The sequence below is a fragment of the Tiliqua scincoides genome, chromosome 1, assembly GCF_035046505.1.
Source record: "Tiliqua scincoides isolate rTilSci1 chromosome 1, rTilSci1.hap2, whole genome shotgun sequence".
Taxonomy (NCBI): Eukaryota; Metazoa; Chordata; class Lepidosauria; order Squamata; family Scincidae; genus Tiliqua; species Tiliqua scincoides.
Genome location: NC_089821.1, coordinates 81005452 through 81022795, shown reverse-complemented (window position 1 = coordinate 81022795; position 17344 = coordinate 81005452). Strand labels below are relative to the sequence as shown.

Here is a 17344-nt window from a genome sequence, read left to right as displayed (position 1 = left end):
TCCTTACCTCAGAGCTGCATTGCCCTTATGGCAGTGCTGGAAAACACTGATATAAGGGGTTAGGATTGCGCCCTTAGGCTGCTAGGGTTTACCCAGGGGCAAGGGACACATGTCCCCTTACACCAAGGAGACCTCCAGCAGCCAAAATCCCCCAAGGGATGTAGCTTTGCTTGCGCCAGCCCCGCTGCACATGGGGGGGGGGGAATAGGTAGGATTGGGCTGTTAGTAGTGTTACTAAATTGCAACCCAGAGTTCATGCCTTTAACAATAAAAGTGCAGTGGGGATAGGGCCATAGCTCAGCAGTTGAGCAGATGCCTTGCATTCTGCAGACGCGTGTGGCCTCTAGGAACCAAGTGCCTCTGGGAACTAAGTGCCAGGTAAGGCACAAGAGTTTAGCATCTGGGCGAGGAGAAGGCAAGGAGACCTCTGAGTTTTGGAGAAGGAGAGGAGGAGGAGCAGGAGGAGGAGGTAAGTGTACTCATTCTAACGCTTTGTCTTTCTAACTCCCTGTCTTCTAACCTTAATCTTACCTTTAAAGCAACCTTAAATCAAAATTGAAAGTTAGCACCTAAGGGAGGTACATAGGGCTACTCGTGAGCAGGAGCAGAGTCCTACTCGTGAGTAAGAGCAGAGTCCTACTCGTGAGTAAGAGCCTAAAGGTCAGGCATTTAAATCAAAGTTGAAAGTTAGCTGCACCTAAGGTAGCACTTAATCGAAGGAAGGGAGGAGGATAAAGTGGAAAGCAGGTTTTTCTACTTGTTTAAATTAAACCTATACTTAACCCAGGTTAAACCTAATCTAAGTTAGAACATAACCTAAACAGGTCAGTAAATTGGGACACAGGATCTAGAGAGCAATAAATAATTAAACAAACCCAAATAAAAACTAGCTTGAGGTTACAAAAACAGTCCAGCCTAAGAGAACAGAACTAGGAGGGAAAGGACCTAGGAAGGGCCAATTCCCAACCCATTAAGAGCCCCATTAGGCTAATCCAAGCAGTCCATTCAGGAGCCTGCAGAGTAGGTCACGCCCATCAGCAGCCATTTGCCTTCCTGAGCTTTTGTAAACTCACCTGGGAAGGCCAGCCCCCTTTCAATCAGGAAGGAAGGAGGGGGGAGGAGCCAGCCAGGAGTATAAAGCTAGGCGGGCCATCGCGTGGGGCTCTCTGCAGACGCGTGTGGCCTCTGGGAACCCAGTGGCTCTGGGAACTAAGTGCCAGGTAAGGCACAAGAGTTTAGCATCTGGGCGAGTTCAGCAGCAGGGCGAGGAGGCCAGGGCCCCATACACTGCCCTTCCTCTTCCCTTGAGAAGAGGGCTGCTATCCAGTGTACGGTTTTTAAAAGAACCCCTAAATAAAACAACAACAACAACAACAGAAAAGCTATGCAGTCAGTCAGCCAGCAGCAGGGTGGGGGCTATCCAGTGTTCTGCATCAAGTGCCACATGTATGATTATATGCCTCTGGGGCATAAGTCATGGGTGTGTCCTCGGTGCAAGGAGCTCCAGGCTCTCAGGGAACGCGTCCGCTCCCTTGAAGCCTTGGTGGCCGACCTGGAGAAGCGCAGGCAGCCAGAGGAGGACGGTGGGGAGACTTCCGGGGACGATCAGGCTTCGTCCCAACCTCAGGCGTGCAGCTCCTCGGCTGCCCGGGTGGGAAGTCTCGGGACTGGAGGACGTCATCCTGGAGAGGAGGGAAACAATCCCCTAGGGGGGATCCCTTCTCCAGGGGATGGGCCCGTATCCGAGCGCACTCGGGATACTCCTCGGCGGGAGGGGGGTCGGGGGCTTCTTGTAGTGGGGGATTCGATTATTAGAAACATAGAGAGGGGGGTTTGCGACGGATGTGAGGACCGCATGGTGACTTGCCTGCCTGGTGCGAAGGTTGCGGACATCACTTCTCGTCTAGACAGGCTGGTAGACAGTGCTGGGGGAGAGGTAGCGGCTGTGGTGCATGTCGGCACCAACGACGTGGGCAAGTGTAGCTGGGAGGTCCTGGAGGCCAAATTTAGGCTTTTAGGCAGGAAGCTGAAAGCCAGGACCTCAAAGGTAGCGTTCTCTGAAGTGCTACCTGTTCCACGCGCAGGGCCAGCTAGGCAGGCGGAGATCAGGGGTCTCAATGCGTGGATGAGACGGTGGTGTAGGGAGGAGGGGTTTAGATTCGTTAGGCACTGGGGAACGTTTTGGGACAAGCGGGGCCTGTACAAGAGGGACGGGCTCCATTTGAACCAGAATGGAACCAGACTGCTGGCGCATAACATTAAAAAGGTGGCAGAGCAGCTTTTAAACTGATCCCTGGGGGAAGGCCGACAGGAGCCGAGGGGCATCCGGTTCGGGACTCCTCATCCCTATGGGATGAGGATGGGGAGGTTAGAGAACAACAAGACAAAGGCAGGGTAGGAGAAGAAATTGGGAAAGGTAGGGTGATGGGATGTGATAGACGGTTTGGCACAATGAGAGGATGCGGGGACAAAGGAGCGAATAAGCAGCCCATCCTGGGGCATTCCGTGTATAAATGCTTTTATGCGAATGCCCGAAGTCTACGAGCAAAGGTGGGAGAACTGGAATGTCTGGTGACAAGGGAAAATATTGACATAGTGGGCATAACGGAAACCTGGTGGAATGCGGAGAATCAGTGGGATACCGCAATCCCGGGCTATAAACTCTACAGGAGGGACAGGCAGGGGCGTGTTGGAGGTGGGGTGGCCCTTTATGTTAAGGAAGGGATAGAATCCAGCAAAGTAGAGATTGAAGGTGGGTCCGACTCCACCGTAGAATCTCTGTGGGTTAAATTACCAGGCTTGTGCAGCAATGTAATACTGGGGGCGTGCTATCGTCCTCCAGACCAGAAATCTGATGGGGACCTTGAAATGAGGAAACAGATCAGGGAGGTGACAAGGAAGGACAGGGTTGTAATCATGGGGGACTTCAATTATCCTCATATTGACTGGGTCAATTTGTGTTCTGGTCACGATAAGGAAACCGGATTTCTTGACGTGCTGAATGACTGTGGCTTAGATCAGCTAGTCAAGGAGCCCACCAGAGGACAGGTGACTCTGGATTTAATTTTGTGCGGTACGCAGGACCTGGTTAGAGATGTAAACGTTACTGAGCCATTGGGGAACAGTGATCATGCTGCGATCCGTTTTGATGTGCACGTTGGGGGAAGAATACCAAGCAAATCTCTAACAAAAACCCTTGACTTCCGACGGGCGGACTTCCCTCAAATGAGGAGGCTGGTTAGAAGGAGGTTGAAAGGGAGGGTAAAAAGAGTCCAGTCTCTCCAGAGTGCATGGAGGCTGCTTAAAACAACAGTAATAGAGGCCCAGCAGAGGTGTATACCGCAAAGAAAGAAGGGTTCCACTAAATCCAGGAGAGTGCCCGCATGGCTAACCAGCCAAGTTAGAGAGGCTGTGAAGGGCAAGGAAGCTTCCTTCCGTAAATGGAAGTCTTGCCCTAATGAAGAGAATAAAAAGGAACATAAACTGTGGCAAAAGAAATGTAAGAAGGTGATAGGGGAGGCCAAGCGAGACTATGAGGAACGCATGGCCAGCAACATTAAGGGGAATAATAAAAGCTTCTTCAAATATGTTAGAAGCAGGAAACCCGCCAGAGAAGCGGTTGGCCCTCTGGATGGTGAGGGAGGGAAAGGGGAGATAAAAGGAGACTTAGAGATGGCAGAGAAATTAAATGAGTTCTTTGCATCTGTCTTCACGGCTGAAGACCTCGGGCAGATACCGCTGCCCGAACGGCCCCTCCTGACCGAGGAGTTAAGTCAGATAGAGGTTAAAAGAGAAGATGTTTCAGACCTCATTGATAAATTAAAGATCAATAAGTCACCGGGCCCTGATGGCATACACCCAAGGGTTATTAAGGAATTGAAGAATGAAGTTGCAGATCTCTTGACTAAGGTATGCAACTTGTCCCTCAAAACAGCCACGGTACCAGAAGATTGGAGGATAGCAAATGTCACGCCTATTTTTAAAAAGGGAAAGAGGGGGGACCCGGGAAACTATAGGCCGGTCAGCCTAACATCCATACCGGGTAAGATGGTGGAATGTCTCATCAAAGATAGGATCTCAAAACACATAGACGAACAGGCCTTGCTGAGGGAGAGTCAGCATGGCTTCTGTAAGGGTAAGTCTTGCCTCACAAACCTTATAGAATTCTTTGAAAAGGTCAACAGGCATGTGGATGCGGGAGAACCCGTGGACATTATATATCTGGACTTTCAGAAGGCATTTGACACGGTCCCTCACCAAAGGCTACTGAAAAAACTCCACAGTCAGGGAATTAGAGGACAGGTCCTCTCGTGGATTGAGAACTGGTTGGAGGCCAGGAAGCAGAGAGTGGGTGTCAATGGGCAATTTTCACAATGGAGAGAGGTGAAAAGCGGTGTGCCCCAAGGATCTGTCCTGGGACCGGTGCTTTTCAACCTCTTCATAAATGACCTGGAGACAGGGTTGAGCAGTGAAGTGGCTAAGTTTGCAGACGACACCAACCTTTTCCGAGTGGTAAAGACCAGAAGTGATTGTGAGGAGCTCCAGAAGGATCTCTCCAGACTGGCAGAATGGGCAGCAAAATGGCAGATGCGCTTCAATGTCGGTAAGTGTAAAGTCATGCACATTGGGGCAAAAAATCAAAACTTTAGATATAGGCTGATGGGTTCTGAGCTGTCTGTGACAGATCAGGAGAGAGATCTTGGGGTGGTGGTGGACAGGTCGATGAAAGTGTCGACCCAATGTGCGGCGGCAGTGAAGAAGGCCAATTCTATGCTTGGGATCATTAGGAAGGGTATTGAGAACAAAACGGCTAATATTATAATGCCGTTGTACAAATCGATGGTAAGGCCACACCTGGAGTATTGTGTCCAGTTCTGGTCGCCGCATCTCAAAAAAGACATAGTGGAAATGGAAAAGGTGCAAAAGAGAGCGACTAAGCTGATTACGGGGCTGGGGCACCTTCCTTATGAGGAAAGGCTACGGCGTTTGGGCCTCTTCAGCCTAGAAAAGAGACGCTTGAGGGGGGACATGATTGAGACATACAAAATTATGCAGGGGATGGACAGAGTGGATAGGGAGATGCTCTTTACACTCTCACATAATACCAGAACCAGGGGACATCCGCTAAAATTGAGTGTTGGGCGGGTTAGGACAGACAAAAGAAAATATTTCTTTACTCAGCGCGTGGTCGGTCTGTGGAACTCCTTGCCACAGGATGTGGTGCTGGCGTCTAGCCTAGATGCCTTTAAAAGGGGATTGGACGAGTTTCTGGAGGAAAAATCCATTATGGGGTACAAGCCATGATGTGTATGCGCAACCTCCTGATTTTAGGAATGGGTTAAGTCAGAATGCCAGATGTAGGGGAGAGCACCAGGACGAGGTCTCTTGTTATCTGGTGAGCTCCCTGGGGCATTTGGTGGGCCGCTGTGAGATACAGGAAGCTGGACTAGATGGGCCTATGGCCTGATCCAGTGGGGCTGTTCTTATGTTCTTATGTTCTTATGTTCTTTACCCAGCGCGTAATTAGTTTGTGGAACTCTTTGCCCGTGGCCAGCCTCTGATCCCCTGAAAGCCTCTGGCCCAGTTGACCAAACAGAGCCAGAGTTGTGCTTGCGCGTGCTTTATTTCCTTGGCTATGTTGGTGCTTGGAGAAACCCTGGACGTTGGAGCCCATTCAATCATTCATCTAAGTACCATCTCTAATGTATTTATTTAAATTTTGTATTTAATTTTTTTTTCCAGCCCTCAACACTGTGCCAGATATTTGATGCGGCCCTTTGGCCAAAAAGTTTAGAGACCCCTGGTGTAGATAGAACTAGATTGCCCAATGTTCTGACTTGGTATAAGGGAGTTTCCTATGCTATTCTATTCTCATCAATACCCAATTCTGGGTCACTTCCTGCCTTCTCCTTTTCCTTAAATATGAACCTTCAGTTTTATCTAACAGGAAATAAAGAATGAGAACGGGCTACAGGCCCTGGAAAAGAGTGAGGAGAGAGGCACAACAGGGACTGTCTCTCCCACAGCATGTGTGTTGTTAAAGGCCAAAGTACAATCTCTGGGCTGCAATCTGGCAACCTGAATGCTTCCTTAGGTCAGTGGCCCATCTATCTCGCACTGTCAGCTTCAACTGGTGTCAGGTCTTAAAACCAACTCTCCAGTGTCTTTTCCGGGCTTGACTGATGGAAGGAGTTAAACATGGGGTCTCTTAATGCAATGTGTGTTCTCCCTGAGCAATAATTTTCCCCACAGCTAATCCATTAAGCAGGCTTTCATTAGCTGTCAACCCCCATAACGAAGGAGGAGGTGGAGAGTGCTACCTGCTTAGCACTGCGCTCAAAGACCACGTACTGCTGGCACTGATCTAATCGCCGTTTCTTCAAGGTCCAGAAGTGAAGTACTCGATTCTCCCTTTGCAGCAGCTCACTCAGAATGGCTGGGAGGAAAGAAAGACAAGCCATTACCCTCACTGGCTCAGTAAGCATACGCAGACGTAAGTCAATACCAATTCAACATGCTCCTTCATCAAAGAGATATGAGCTCCCTGGTGTGAAGCACTTCAGATCAGTTTTTTTAAAAGAAAACAGCAGAGGGAAGGCAGTCATTAGTACAATGGCTCACGAAGTGGGTGTAGACATTGGCTGACACAAAGCCCTTAAATTGCCTATGCAACGATAAAGCCCCTAGTTTGGAGCATGTGAGGTTCTGCTTTGAAAAGGCAAGCAGCAGGATATGTGAACACACACACACACATCCTCCATACATAAGATCTATACTGTATAAACAGCAACAGTTAACCATCCAGCTAATCAATGCCTCTGTAAAAACACAAGAAGACACAAGGAGCATGAAAAACACTCAGACATCAATTGTAGTGGCACCAATAAATGTGCCACTAAATGTGCCACAATAAATGTGCCAATAAATGTAAGTGTCTACCTTACACTTTGCACACACACACTCTCGCTTGTAATTTGGAACACTGTCAATAAAGCAATATGCTTGGATTGGACACGCTGTACTATAACAACAGACAGACAATGAAAGTGCTCCATTGTTGAAATGCCTATTAAGTTCAGCACTGAGGATGCTGCTTTATAGGTCTGATTCAGAAACCTACATTTGTCCTGCTCTTGATTTGTCTGCTCAGTTTTCAGTCACTGAAGTGTTTTCTCAAATCACTTCTGTGTCTCAAAATGTATTTTTGGAATTGTCAGGAAAGAGAAGACACTGAGGAAGGCAGGTTGACTGAGGCGAGGTAGTGTCTAGTGGTTAGTACATATGCACCCTTTCCTGCTCTTTCTCTTTGCTGGATCAGCAGCTGAATAGGAAGAACCTTGGTAGGTTGAACCTATTGCCACCATGGCAGAGACCAGGCAAAGAAGGGATATTTGGGGCAGAAAGCCCCCCCCCAGGAGAACACTGACCTCTAGAGGTTCTTATTAAAAACCAAATGCCCAGAATTGTCTGCAGAAATGCACAGAGAAGAGACGTGACAACCCACTGAATTACCCATGAACATGGACCAGACAATTAAGGGTCAAAATGTAACTAAAGCTCCAAAAGGAAAGGGAATTACCACAAAAAGGAGGTGAAAAGGTAGTAGTAAAAATGCAAGCAGGCTGATGAAAAATGTTTGAGCTTGGCTGGAAAAGCACAAAGAAAAGCTTTTATCAAATAGATACAGTAACCATTAACACCCAAGAGATGGAGTTGAGATACTACTTAAAACAAAAAAAACAATGCCACACAGTTCCCTCCCCTCACACCACGTTGTAGTGGCGAACCTGGGGAAGGGACAGAGGGGCAAAAGTCTCGAGCGCCATGCTCACCATGCCCCCACCGTTGCCACCTCTGCCCATCGCGCTGCCTACCTGTTCTTGTTATTCTGCAGGCAGGCGAAGCCCTGCGTGGCACTTGGCAGCACGTGAAAAGCCTTCTGAGGTTTCTCACGTGGTCTTAAGCAATACTTTCAGTTAAACAAGTATTGTTTAAAACAGCACAAGAAGTTTCAGAAGGTTTTTTGAGTCGTGCTGTATGCCACGCAAGGCTCCATGAGCCTTGATGAATATCCTGGGGAGGGGGGGCAGTGGCCTGATGGGGGGGCGTAATGTCACAGACCTGCCCCAAGGTGCAGTGAGGGCAGGTCTGTTACTGCTGCGTTGCTACATTTAACCTGGGGAAGTTGCAAACTACAGGAGTAAATTAGCGAACCAGGAAAATAAGGTTAATTCCTTAATTCAATCCTAGCTAGAGCTACTTACATTGCCCAAGGAAGCCCTAGTCCTTGTGCTTGAAGTAGGCAAGTGGTGCTCTTCTCTGAACTTCTAATGAATGGGTCACTCAGAGACTGGCTCAGAACAACCTTCACTTCCTGTGGGTTGGAGAGTATACAGGGTCACCTATATTATCTGCGGGGGTTCTGTTCTGGGAACCCCCACAGATAAAGAAATGCATGAGTTTTAGGGCCCTATAGTCTTCTGGAAGTGAGAATGTTCTGAGATATAAGGAGGCTTTGCATGGCTTCCCCAGTCCTTGGAACACCTGCTAAAGCCTCTAAGGCAGGGGTGTCATTTCTTACAGAGGGCTGAAGTTAGTATTCAGGGCTCCAGCTGAGGGCTGGAAGTGATGTCATTAAGCAGAAAGTGATATTTATTTGATAGTTATTTGATTTTTCTATGTAAACCGCTTTGTGAACTTTTAGTTGAAAAGCGGTATATAAATACTGTTAATAATAATAATAATAATAATAATAATAATAATAAATCATTAAGCAGTTAATGGCCAGAAATCAGACCCTGTTCTCATATAGAAACTCATTAACTCCAAATGACAGAAAAAGTATGCAAATCTTGATCATATTTCAAGATTTAGGAAAGCCCAATTTTCATGTGGGCTACCATTTCAGCTGTAACACCTCAGCAGCTGAGAGCCTGAGGGCCGGATAAAAAGCTTCCAGGGGCCGCATCCAGCCCCTGGGCCTTATGTTTGACATCCCTGCTCTAAGGCTTTATAAGGCCTCTAAGGCCACCTGTATTTTGCTGTCTTTTAGAACCTAACTATCTGCATGACGTTCTGTATGTGCCTGCCTCTGACCATTTTGATCTGCTAATCTGTCCCTTGACTTTGGCCTGGCCTAGACTTGCTGTTTGTCAATCCAACTTACCTCTTGCAGTTCTGACCCTGAAAACCCTGACAATACCCCTAATGGGTCCTGAGGTGGCTCCCTCAATTTGCCTCATGTGAGGCATTCTTGTGGGCATGTTCCTATGAACATGAGAATACAGGAGGCTGCATATATATACACACTTTAAAAACCTGGCTAAATTTATTTAGTATTTTTTAATAGATGCAGGAGTATAGGCATAGAGTCTCTTCCAATGAATTCTTGAACAACATTAACAAACAAACAAAAAACTGTATTTTCTTGGAAGTCTGGCACTGGAACATTTTCAGCTCTTTAGCAGTAGCAGAAGCCCCAGTGTCTGGAGCACTCAGGACCAACTATATAATTACTGCATTGCCATTAATCTGCTCTTCTCTACAGCTTTAAAAGTAATCCAATCAGAGATGAAAAATGGCTTAGTTCTGCAGATTTACTTTGGCTCATTTTTATCAGCACCTCACAGAATTGCAGGGGACAGATTAGCAACTGTTGGATTAGGGTGACAAAAGAAGGCAGCAGAAGCATCAGTGCAGATCTTCCTCAATAATGAATCATCACCACAGCAGAGCGTGTTCTTTTGATCATGTGAAAGAGGCTGGCACAAGGCAACAGTTCAGTTGGTCACTGTAGCTAAACGGTTGAGAAAAGACACTGAACTCTGTGACAAGTGATCATATTATGAATTTCACTTTTTGGCTTGTCTGAGGGAGAGGTGGTGGTGGAATAGAGCCTTGATTTATGCTCTGTACACAAATCCTAATGCTAAGAAAGCCCACTGTGGTAACTAAGTCTGTCCTTGAATGTAACGTGAGCCAGATACATTTCTCCCATAATCCACTGCAGCACAGGGAATTAAGGATGTAATTCTATGTTAAAAAAACAAAAAGAGTCTGGGCCAACATAGGATACAATGTAAGGGCGCAATCCTAACCTGCACTGGAACAGGCAAGCCAGGAGGCTTGCGCTGTATCCAGCACAGGATTGTGGCCAGAAGTGGCTCAGTCAGAGGTAAGGGGAAACATTTCCCCTTACCCCTGGGTAAGGGCTGCTGGCCACAATAGGTCTCCTCAGACTTGCACCACCTCTGGAGGTGGCACAAGTCCGAGGAGAGTGGAGTGGCTTGAAGCTGCTCTCTTCTCCCCAGGAACGGGGGTTGGGATCCGGCAGAACTGCCAGATCCCAGCGCCACCTCCCGCTCCCTGTCCACCCGCCCCCAGGGCCACCCACCACCCGCCCTCCCCCCGCCCAGGAACACCTCCCTCCCTCCCTCCTCCTCTCCGCCCCCCATGCCTACCTTTTCCGCTTGTGTTGATGCAGGCGGGCCAACACAAGCAGCTGAGGGGAAGCTGGCGCGGAGGCTTATGTCAGCCTCCACCGGCTGGCATTTCTCAGAAAGCCAGCCTGACTTCCCCTCAAGGAGGTGCAAATGTGCTTTACGGCTTGCACGCTCAGTCTCCTCCTACATTGGCATAAATTGAGATATTCATTATCTCCAGAGTTACACTGGAGCAAAACTACACATGTAACATCACCATCACCTGATGCAACTGAGGGCCCAATGTTATCCAACTTTCCAGTGCTGATGCAGCCATGCCGATGGGGTGTGTGCTGCATCCTGAAGTGAAGGGCAGTCATGGAGGCAGTCCCATAGTAAAGGAAAGTTTGTTCTCATACCTTGGGACTGCAAGTCAGTGAAAAGGCCAAAAAATCGTTGGAGAAGAGATTCTGTCTTGGGTAGGATGGGGCAGAGCAGACTTATGCCAAATCCTATAACTCCCCCCCCCCACCATAGTCATGCCCCAAACAATGGCCTAAAGTTACACTGACTTCAGAGGAAGTGTAAGCAATGAGGGGAATGGCATGGTTTCCGCAGGAGTTGGCTGCTGCAAATTTTGCTACAAGGTTCTTTACATTCATATCCCAGCCTTCTGAGGCAGAGAAAAGGTGCTGTGCCATCCACTCACGCCATTGGACTGGATCTTGTATAAGAGGCAGAAAGTATAAAGCATCTGTAATTATCTATGGTGGCAAATGTTTACAAAATTCCGTCTGATGCCAACTGGCACCTGTCATAAAGCAGAAGCGCCAGCGGCACCTGTGTGATGTATTTCTATAGCCAAGCTGCCATTCAATTCAGACATCTCCCAAAGAACACACTGACCTTTGACTTGCTGCTCAGGCCCCCTCGTATGGCTCACTACCCCTGGCATGCTGACGTTGTTTCGGTGAATGTACTTGAGAAACACTTCTGCATTCCTTCGGGCTAGCGTGCAGGCCTGTGGGCAGCAAATGACACCCACCCACCCCCAGCACAACAGTTACTCTTTTGACAAGTGGAAAAAAGAAGAATAAAAACAACAGGGAACCTACTGAACTGTGACATGAGCTTCTTTTCTCATTTGACCTCCAAAGGATGTGGCTGTGCATGAGAAAACATTGAGAGAACCTCAGCCCGCAATCATACACATCCATCATGTTGGGGGTGGTGTGATACGAGAGGGGGGAAAGGCCATGTGGAAAAATTGGCCAATTCCAGCGTAATGGCAAATGAAATAACGTAACGCCCCAGCAGAGGACAATATGCTTCCATCTTTATTCCAGGTAGTGTTTGTTAATTTATTCTGGAATATAATCCTGCTAAATTATAGTACGACAGAGGATAATATGCTTCCATCTTTATTCCAGGTAGTGTTTGTTCATTTATTCTGGAATATAATCCTGCTAAATTATAGTACGAAAGAATCTGCACATAGGACTGTTACAATGAAGAGAAAATAATAAGCTCAAAGGCGCAATCCTACCCTGCTCTGGAACAGGCAAGCCAAGAGGCTTGTGCGGTATACAGCTCAGTATAGGGGCCCAAGGTGGCTCAGCCAGAGGCAAGGGGAAACTTTTCCCCTTATCTCCGAGTAAGGTGCCCTTTCCCCTATGGGTCTGCTTGGACTTGCGCGACCTCCTGAGGTAGTGCAAGTTCGAGGAGAGCAGAGCGGTTTCATGCTGCTCCAAACTCCCTGGAAATGAGGGTTGGGATCCAGCATAAGTGCTGAATACCAGCCCCACCCCCCACTCCCCACCCACCCACCGTCATGGCTGCCCACCACCCGCCCTCCCCCTGCCCAGGAACACCTCTCTCTCACCTCCTCCCCGCCCACCCCAGGGACTTGCGTCGGCCCAGCCGGGTCAACACAAGCCTCGCCGAGGAAGCTGGCGCGGAGGCTTGTGTCAGTCTCTGTAGGCTGGCACACATCTGTGCACTAGCTCGGCTTCCTCCCAAGGAGGTGCAAGTGTGCCTTATGGCAAGGGACTTACGCCACCCATGAGCATCTCAGGATTGCACCCTAAGAGTTCTTTAAGATGTATGTGTGAGTGAGCCGACTTGTGGACTGAGGGGGGAAGTTAGTGGGCAAAGAGTAGGGAGAAATGCCCTACTTCCTGCTACCTACATCCTGGTTAAAATATACAAGAAGGAGCTGCCTTAACCTATTCCGACCCATTGCCCATCTAACCCAACCATCTACCCACCTCGATTTTCTGATATCAGAGTTCTCCTGAATTGGAGATTCCAGGGATTACATTCTGTTATTGTCTACTACATGAAAAACATATACTCTACCATGCTATAGTCTCCCTTGCCTGCTGTAGTTGTTGGGTATGTTGGAGTGAGAGAATTAAGAGCAGGGAGTAAAGAGGCAGTGAGGCCAGAAGTAAAGGATATTGCTTTGCTCTCTCAACACAAACACAGCTCAGAGGAGCAAGAGTACAAGCAAATAGGAAGGCTTCTGTTGCCACCTCCTCTGTTAGTGTTATCTTACCCCCACTCCATCACACCCCGTATACCCCTCAAGGGTTCTGCAAGTAAATATGCAATTTCACAGAAATAACGATTAATGAAGTCTGCCCAAAGCCACCTTCCCTCATGGTTGGGCTCCTTCCTGAATAGCAGAGATGGGGAGCATTCTGAGCCTTCCCTGCCTTTCATAGCACTAACTAGTAATGGTACCTGCTTCTTGCAGACATGTTATTTAGCAACACCCAGTACCAGTTCTGATGATACATTGAAGGCCAATCTGCACAAAACAACTGCACACATTAGAAGGTTATTTATGTGATCAGTATAATGCTGTAGTAAATTCAAATGGGATCACTGATCCCTGATTCATGTGGGATCACTGGTTCCCTTTTGTGAAATGAAAAATTTGAAGTGGTACTTTATCAGTTTAAGAAAGGGAAGGAATGAACTTATTTTCCTGTTCCCACACTGCAAGCAGGCACTTTCTGAGCAGGACTTGTATTGCTGGAACTGACTCTGAGAAATGAGGAAAACCCTGGAAGCACTCACAAAACCTCATCTGCACTGAAAGGCCGGGGAGACTGACCAGCCATTAAACCATTATAAGGAAAAGGCACATGTGGACTGTTCTAAATGTTTTCATGACTATCATAAAATGATATGCAGATATTCCTTTGTTCTACAGGGTTATGCTATCATATAGGGCACAACCTACGTTACAGTCAGTGAATGTTAGAGCCAGTGTAGTAGTAAGACCAGTATCAAACTAGGACTTGAGACTGGGTTCAAACTACACCTTAACCAGCAGGCAAATTTAGGCAATTTACTATCTCTCGGTCTAACATACGTTGTAGGTTGTGGCAATAAAATGGGGATGGATAGGCCTTGTCCATTGCCCTGGTGTTTTTAGAAAAAGGGAATGATTAAGAAAAATAATAAATTAAACAAAAAAAACACCCTGCATTCCCACCCAGAGTTGCTGTCAGCTGTTCCTGCAGTTACAGCAACAGAGGACTACTGAAAATGTGAGCAATAAGAGCAGACCTTGAGAAAGGCTTCCTTCTGTTCCAGATGTTTGCTGATTAAGGGGATGACATGGTCTATCTCAGATGCTGGTCCAAGTTTATCCCGGCCTCCACACCAGTCTTCATCTCTTCGATACTCCTGTTCCAAACTCTCCAGCACACTGCAAACCTGAGGCACCATTCAAGACACAGAAGCTATATTAAAGCTACCATCACAAGAACAGAAGATTCACTTGCAGGTGCAACAGCCTACAATTAAAACAACCAAAAAGGAATTCACAGATAACATCATGTGGAATTTCTAATTCAGGATATACAGGTGTGCACCACTTAATGATACATTATCCTACCCACGTTGTTATGTGATTGGGTTACTAAGTGAAAATCCAGTCCAATCTATTGCCTTTGTTGTGTAAACAGACACTCCCTGCCAGACACTAGCTGGCTGCACAGGCTACTAGAGATAGATTGCCTCTTCTTTGCATAAGAGCCTATCTGTTGTGTAAACAGACACTCTGCTGCAGGATATGGGAGATGTGATTGCCTCATTAAGAGCATCTTTATTGTGCTTTGACCACCATCAAATATGCAGTTCGTTGTTAAGCGAATGGTTGTTAAGCAGTGCACACCTGTTTTTGGCAAAGGACTACATACGGTCCCTGGACAGAAATTTCAGATCCACTTCATAAGTCAAATAGCTAAGGAAGCTTGATTTCTGATTTCTAAGTAAGACATCCAAACAGTTCCAGGACAACAAAAGAAAAACTGAATTGATCTGTAGGCTTGAGTCTTATCTGGTCTCCCAGGAGACAGCTGCCCTGAATTGGCATAGCTGTAATTTGCCTTAGCTGTGATATTGTGATTTGGTTCACGGAAGTACACATTTGTCAGCTATAGTATTAGGTTAGCAGGTACAGGTTCTTGTGTGGTTTGGGATTCAAGGATGCTTAACATAGCATGGAGGTTCTGAAAATCATTCGAACTGGGTCTTTTTTGGGTTAGTTTTTTTTTTTTTTTACATAATTCAAGTTACAATATCCAATCTATGTTTAAAAAAAATAGTTTAGTTCAGTGGTTAAAAAATTAGTGGTCTTTTTCCCCTCAAGCTTCTTTTTTCATTCAGAAAATGTATGAGACTTATGCTACTGTACCACAAACTTAGAGTCCATTCCTAAGCTCAGCTGAGCTGAGTCCATTCCTGAGCGCACTGTTGCAAACATTCCGTAAGGCACTCCTGCAAGGCATATCCAGGCCAGCGCTGGGCTAGTGCCGGAAGGCTGCCTGTCCTCCACTGCTCAGCAGTCTCACAGACCACTGAGCCACAGCACAGTAAGCAGGAGCGGGAAGTGCGGCAGGAAGGGGGCGTTCTGGGGAGGGGGGAGGCGTGGGGAGGTCGGATGGAAGGCGTGCTGGGGAGGCGGGGGACAGAGAGAGCGCGAGCAGGAGCCATGCCGGGGGGGATGGAGCAGGGAGGCAGGAGGCGGATCCAGCAGAGCTCAGCTCCACCAGATCCTGTCCATTCATGCAGGGCTCGGCACCCTACATGAAGGCCTTTACCACCAACCTTTTGGTTGGTGGTAAAGTGAGTAGCTCCACTGCAGGACTGCTTCCCTTACCCGGGGGAAGGGGACAAAAATCCCCTTCTCCCGAGGTGCGGCCCGCCGTAGGCTGAGGTGCACAGGATGCAGCAGCAGTCGTTCTTGTCGTCGCTGCAGCTGCGCGCCCTGGGCAGCTCAGGATTGGGTTGTTATGCTCCTGTACCACAGCCCAATCCTAATTAAATTTCCATGCAGCAAAGCAGCAGCACCAACATGGCTTCTGCCACATCCTGCAGGGAATTTTCAGCTGCTGGTGGTCTGCTGTTTCTGGAAATCTACTCATGGTAAGTAGACACATCACTTTGCCCCAGGATAAGCCCCAGCAGCTACTATGGGTCAACCTGGATCTGCACCAGCTCAACTGTCAGTGCAAGTCTGAGCTGATCTGTGCAGGTGGATCAGGCCTAGGAAGGGGGTCGGGATTCAAGGTGCACCACCACAAAACCCACCCCCTCCCAGGGCTAATCAACTCTCTGTCCCTCTCACTGCCCTGTTACACCCACTCTTGCTCTGTTTAACCCCTTTCCTGCCTCCTGCCAACTCCCCACTGACCTACCTCCTCTAGTGAGTGTCTGGCATTTGTCAGCACATGGAACTGACCACTTACTGCTTACAGCAGCAGCCAGCCCGCACATACTGGTCTAGTTGTATTTGTGTCGCTGTAAAGGAAGTTATGCCTGTGGAACACATGATCCACTGAAGTATTCCTTCAATAGGATTGGGCCATCAGTCGTATGGTTTGAACAAATCAGAGCTGACCAACATACCCACAGCCAATATCCTCTTGAAAAATACACTGAGCGATGGCCTATGTGCCTTGTAGAAAATCCTGAAAAGCAGACTAGATAGTCCCTATTCATCCATTAATCCATATCTCACCACACTAAAACAGTTCAATTTGTATTCAATATATTGGTTGTATAAGGAACTTCAACAAGTCCCTACTGCTGAAATTCAGGTATGACTTATTCACGTATGCAGGCCACTCCAGTATTACACTGTTCCTTCTCATAATCGTCACTGTAGTGGGAAGATGAATCCCTAGGGCCTGCATACGTGAAGAGATGGCTAGAGATGCTGCCTCATGTGCAGGTCCAGCCTTGTTATACACAGATTTTTTATACACAGATTTGACTCAACACGAATGGCCCCTGCAAATGAGAAGGAGTGTGCTGATCCCTGGAGAAGGGGAAAAATGCCTCCCTTTAAAATCACAGTTTAAAAAGCTGCTTTTTACTGTTGCAGAGAGACAGTCATACAAGTGATTACAGGTATAACCTAAGTATCCACAGATCTTTCTATCTCAAAGCTGATGAGAAGGGCCCTTTAAATTAAAGGAAAACAGTTGTTTAATAATGCCAGAGAGGGCAGCCAGCTGACAAACCATCAAGCATTCTCTCTGTAGCCTTCACTCCTCCCTTCCCCCTAAGCACATGAAAGAAGGGTAAATGGCAGTGATTATCACCTTCTCCATTCTTTCCCCCTTGCTAGGGCTCCCAGGGAAGGGAGGGATTGCTGCCTCCTAGTGAAGCCTAAGTGCCTGGAGAGACACTGAATGCCTCTGTGTGATTACAAAGGTCAGTAAGGCTGTTTTTAAATCACCAGGGCAAAGAGACTTTGTTTTTTAAACTGATTTGCTATAGTGCATTTTTTTGCCATTCACATGAGTTATTGGAACAGAACCCTCACGAATAATGAGACTCAACCTGTATTTATGTCCTACCTACATAGGCCAGTGTCTTAAAGAACATGCTAGGCCATCATG

General features: G+C 47.5%; 1 protein-coding gene across 1 annotated transcript in view; it reads right to left on the bottom strand.

Annotated features, from left to right (window-relative positions):
• LOC136645156 (kalirin) overlaps positions 1 to 17344 on the bottom strand; it is a 250046-nt gene that overhangs the window by 28359 nt on the left and 204343 nt on the right. The window contains exons 18-20 of the mRNA XM_066621402.1: positions 14001 to 14150; positions 11328 to 11442; positions 6321 to 6436 (exon numbers count right to left, since the gene is read on the bottom strand). Of these exons, the coding sequence (XP_066477499.1) occupies positions 6321 to 6436; positions 11328 to 11442; positions 14001 to 14150 (381 nt within the window). The remainder of the gene's footprint in view (positions 1 to 6320; positions 6437 to 11327; positions 11443 to 14000; positions 14151 to 17344) is intronic.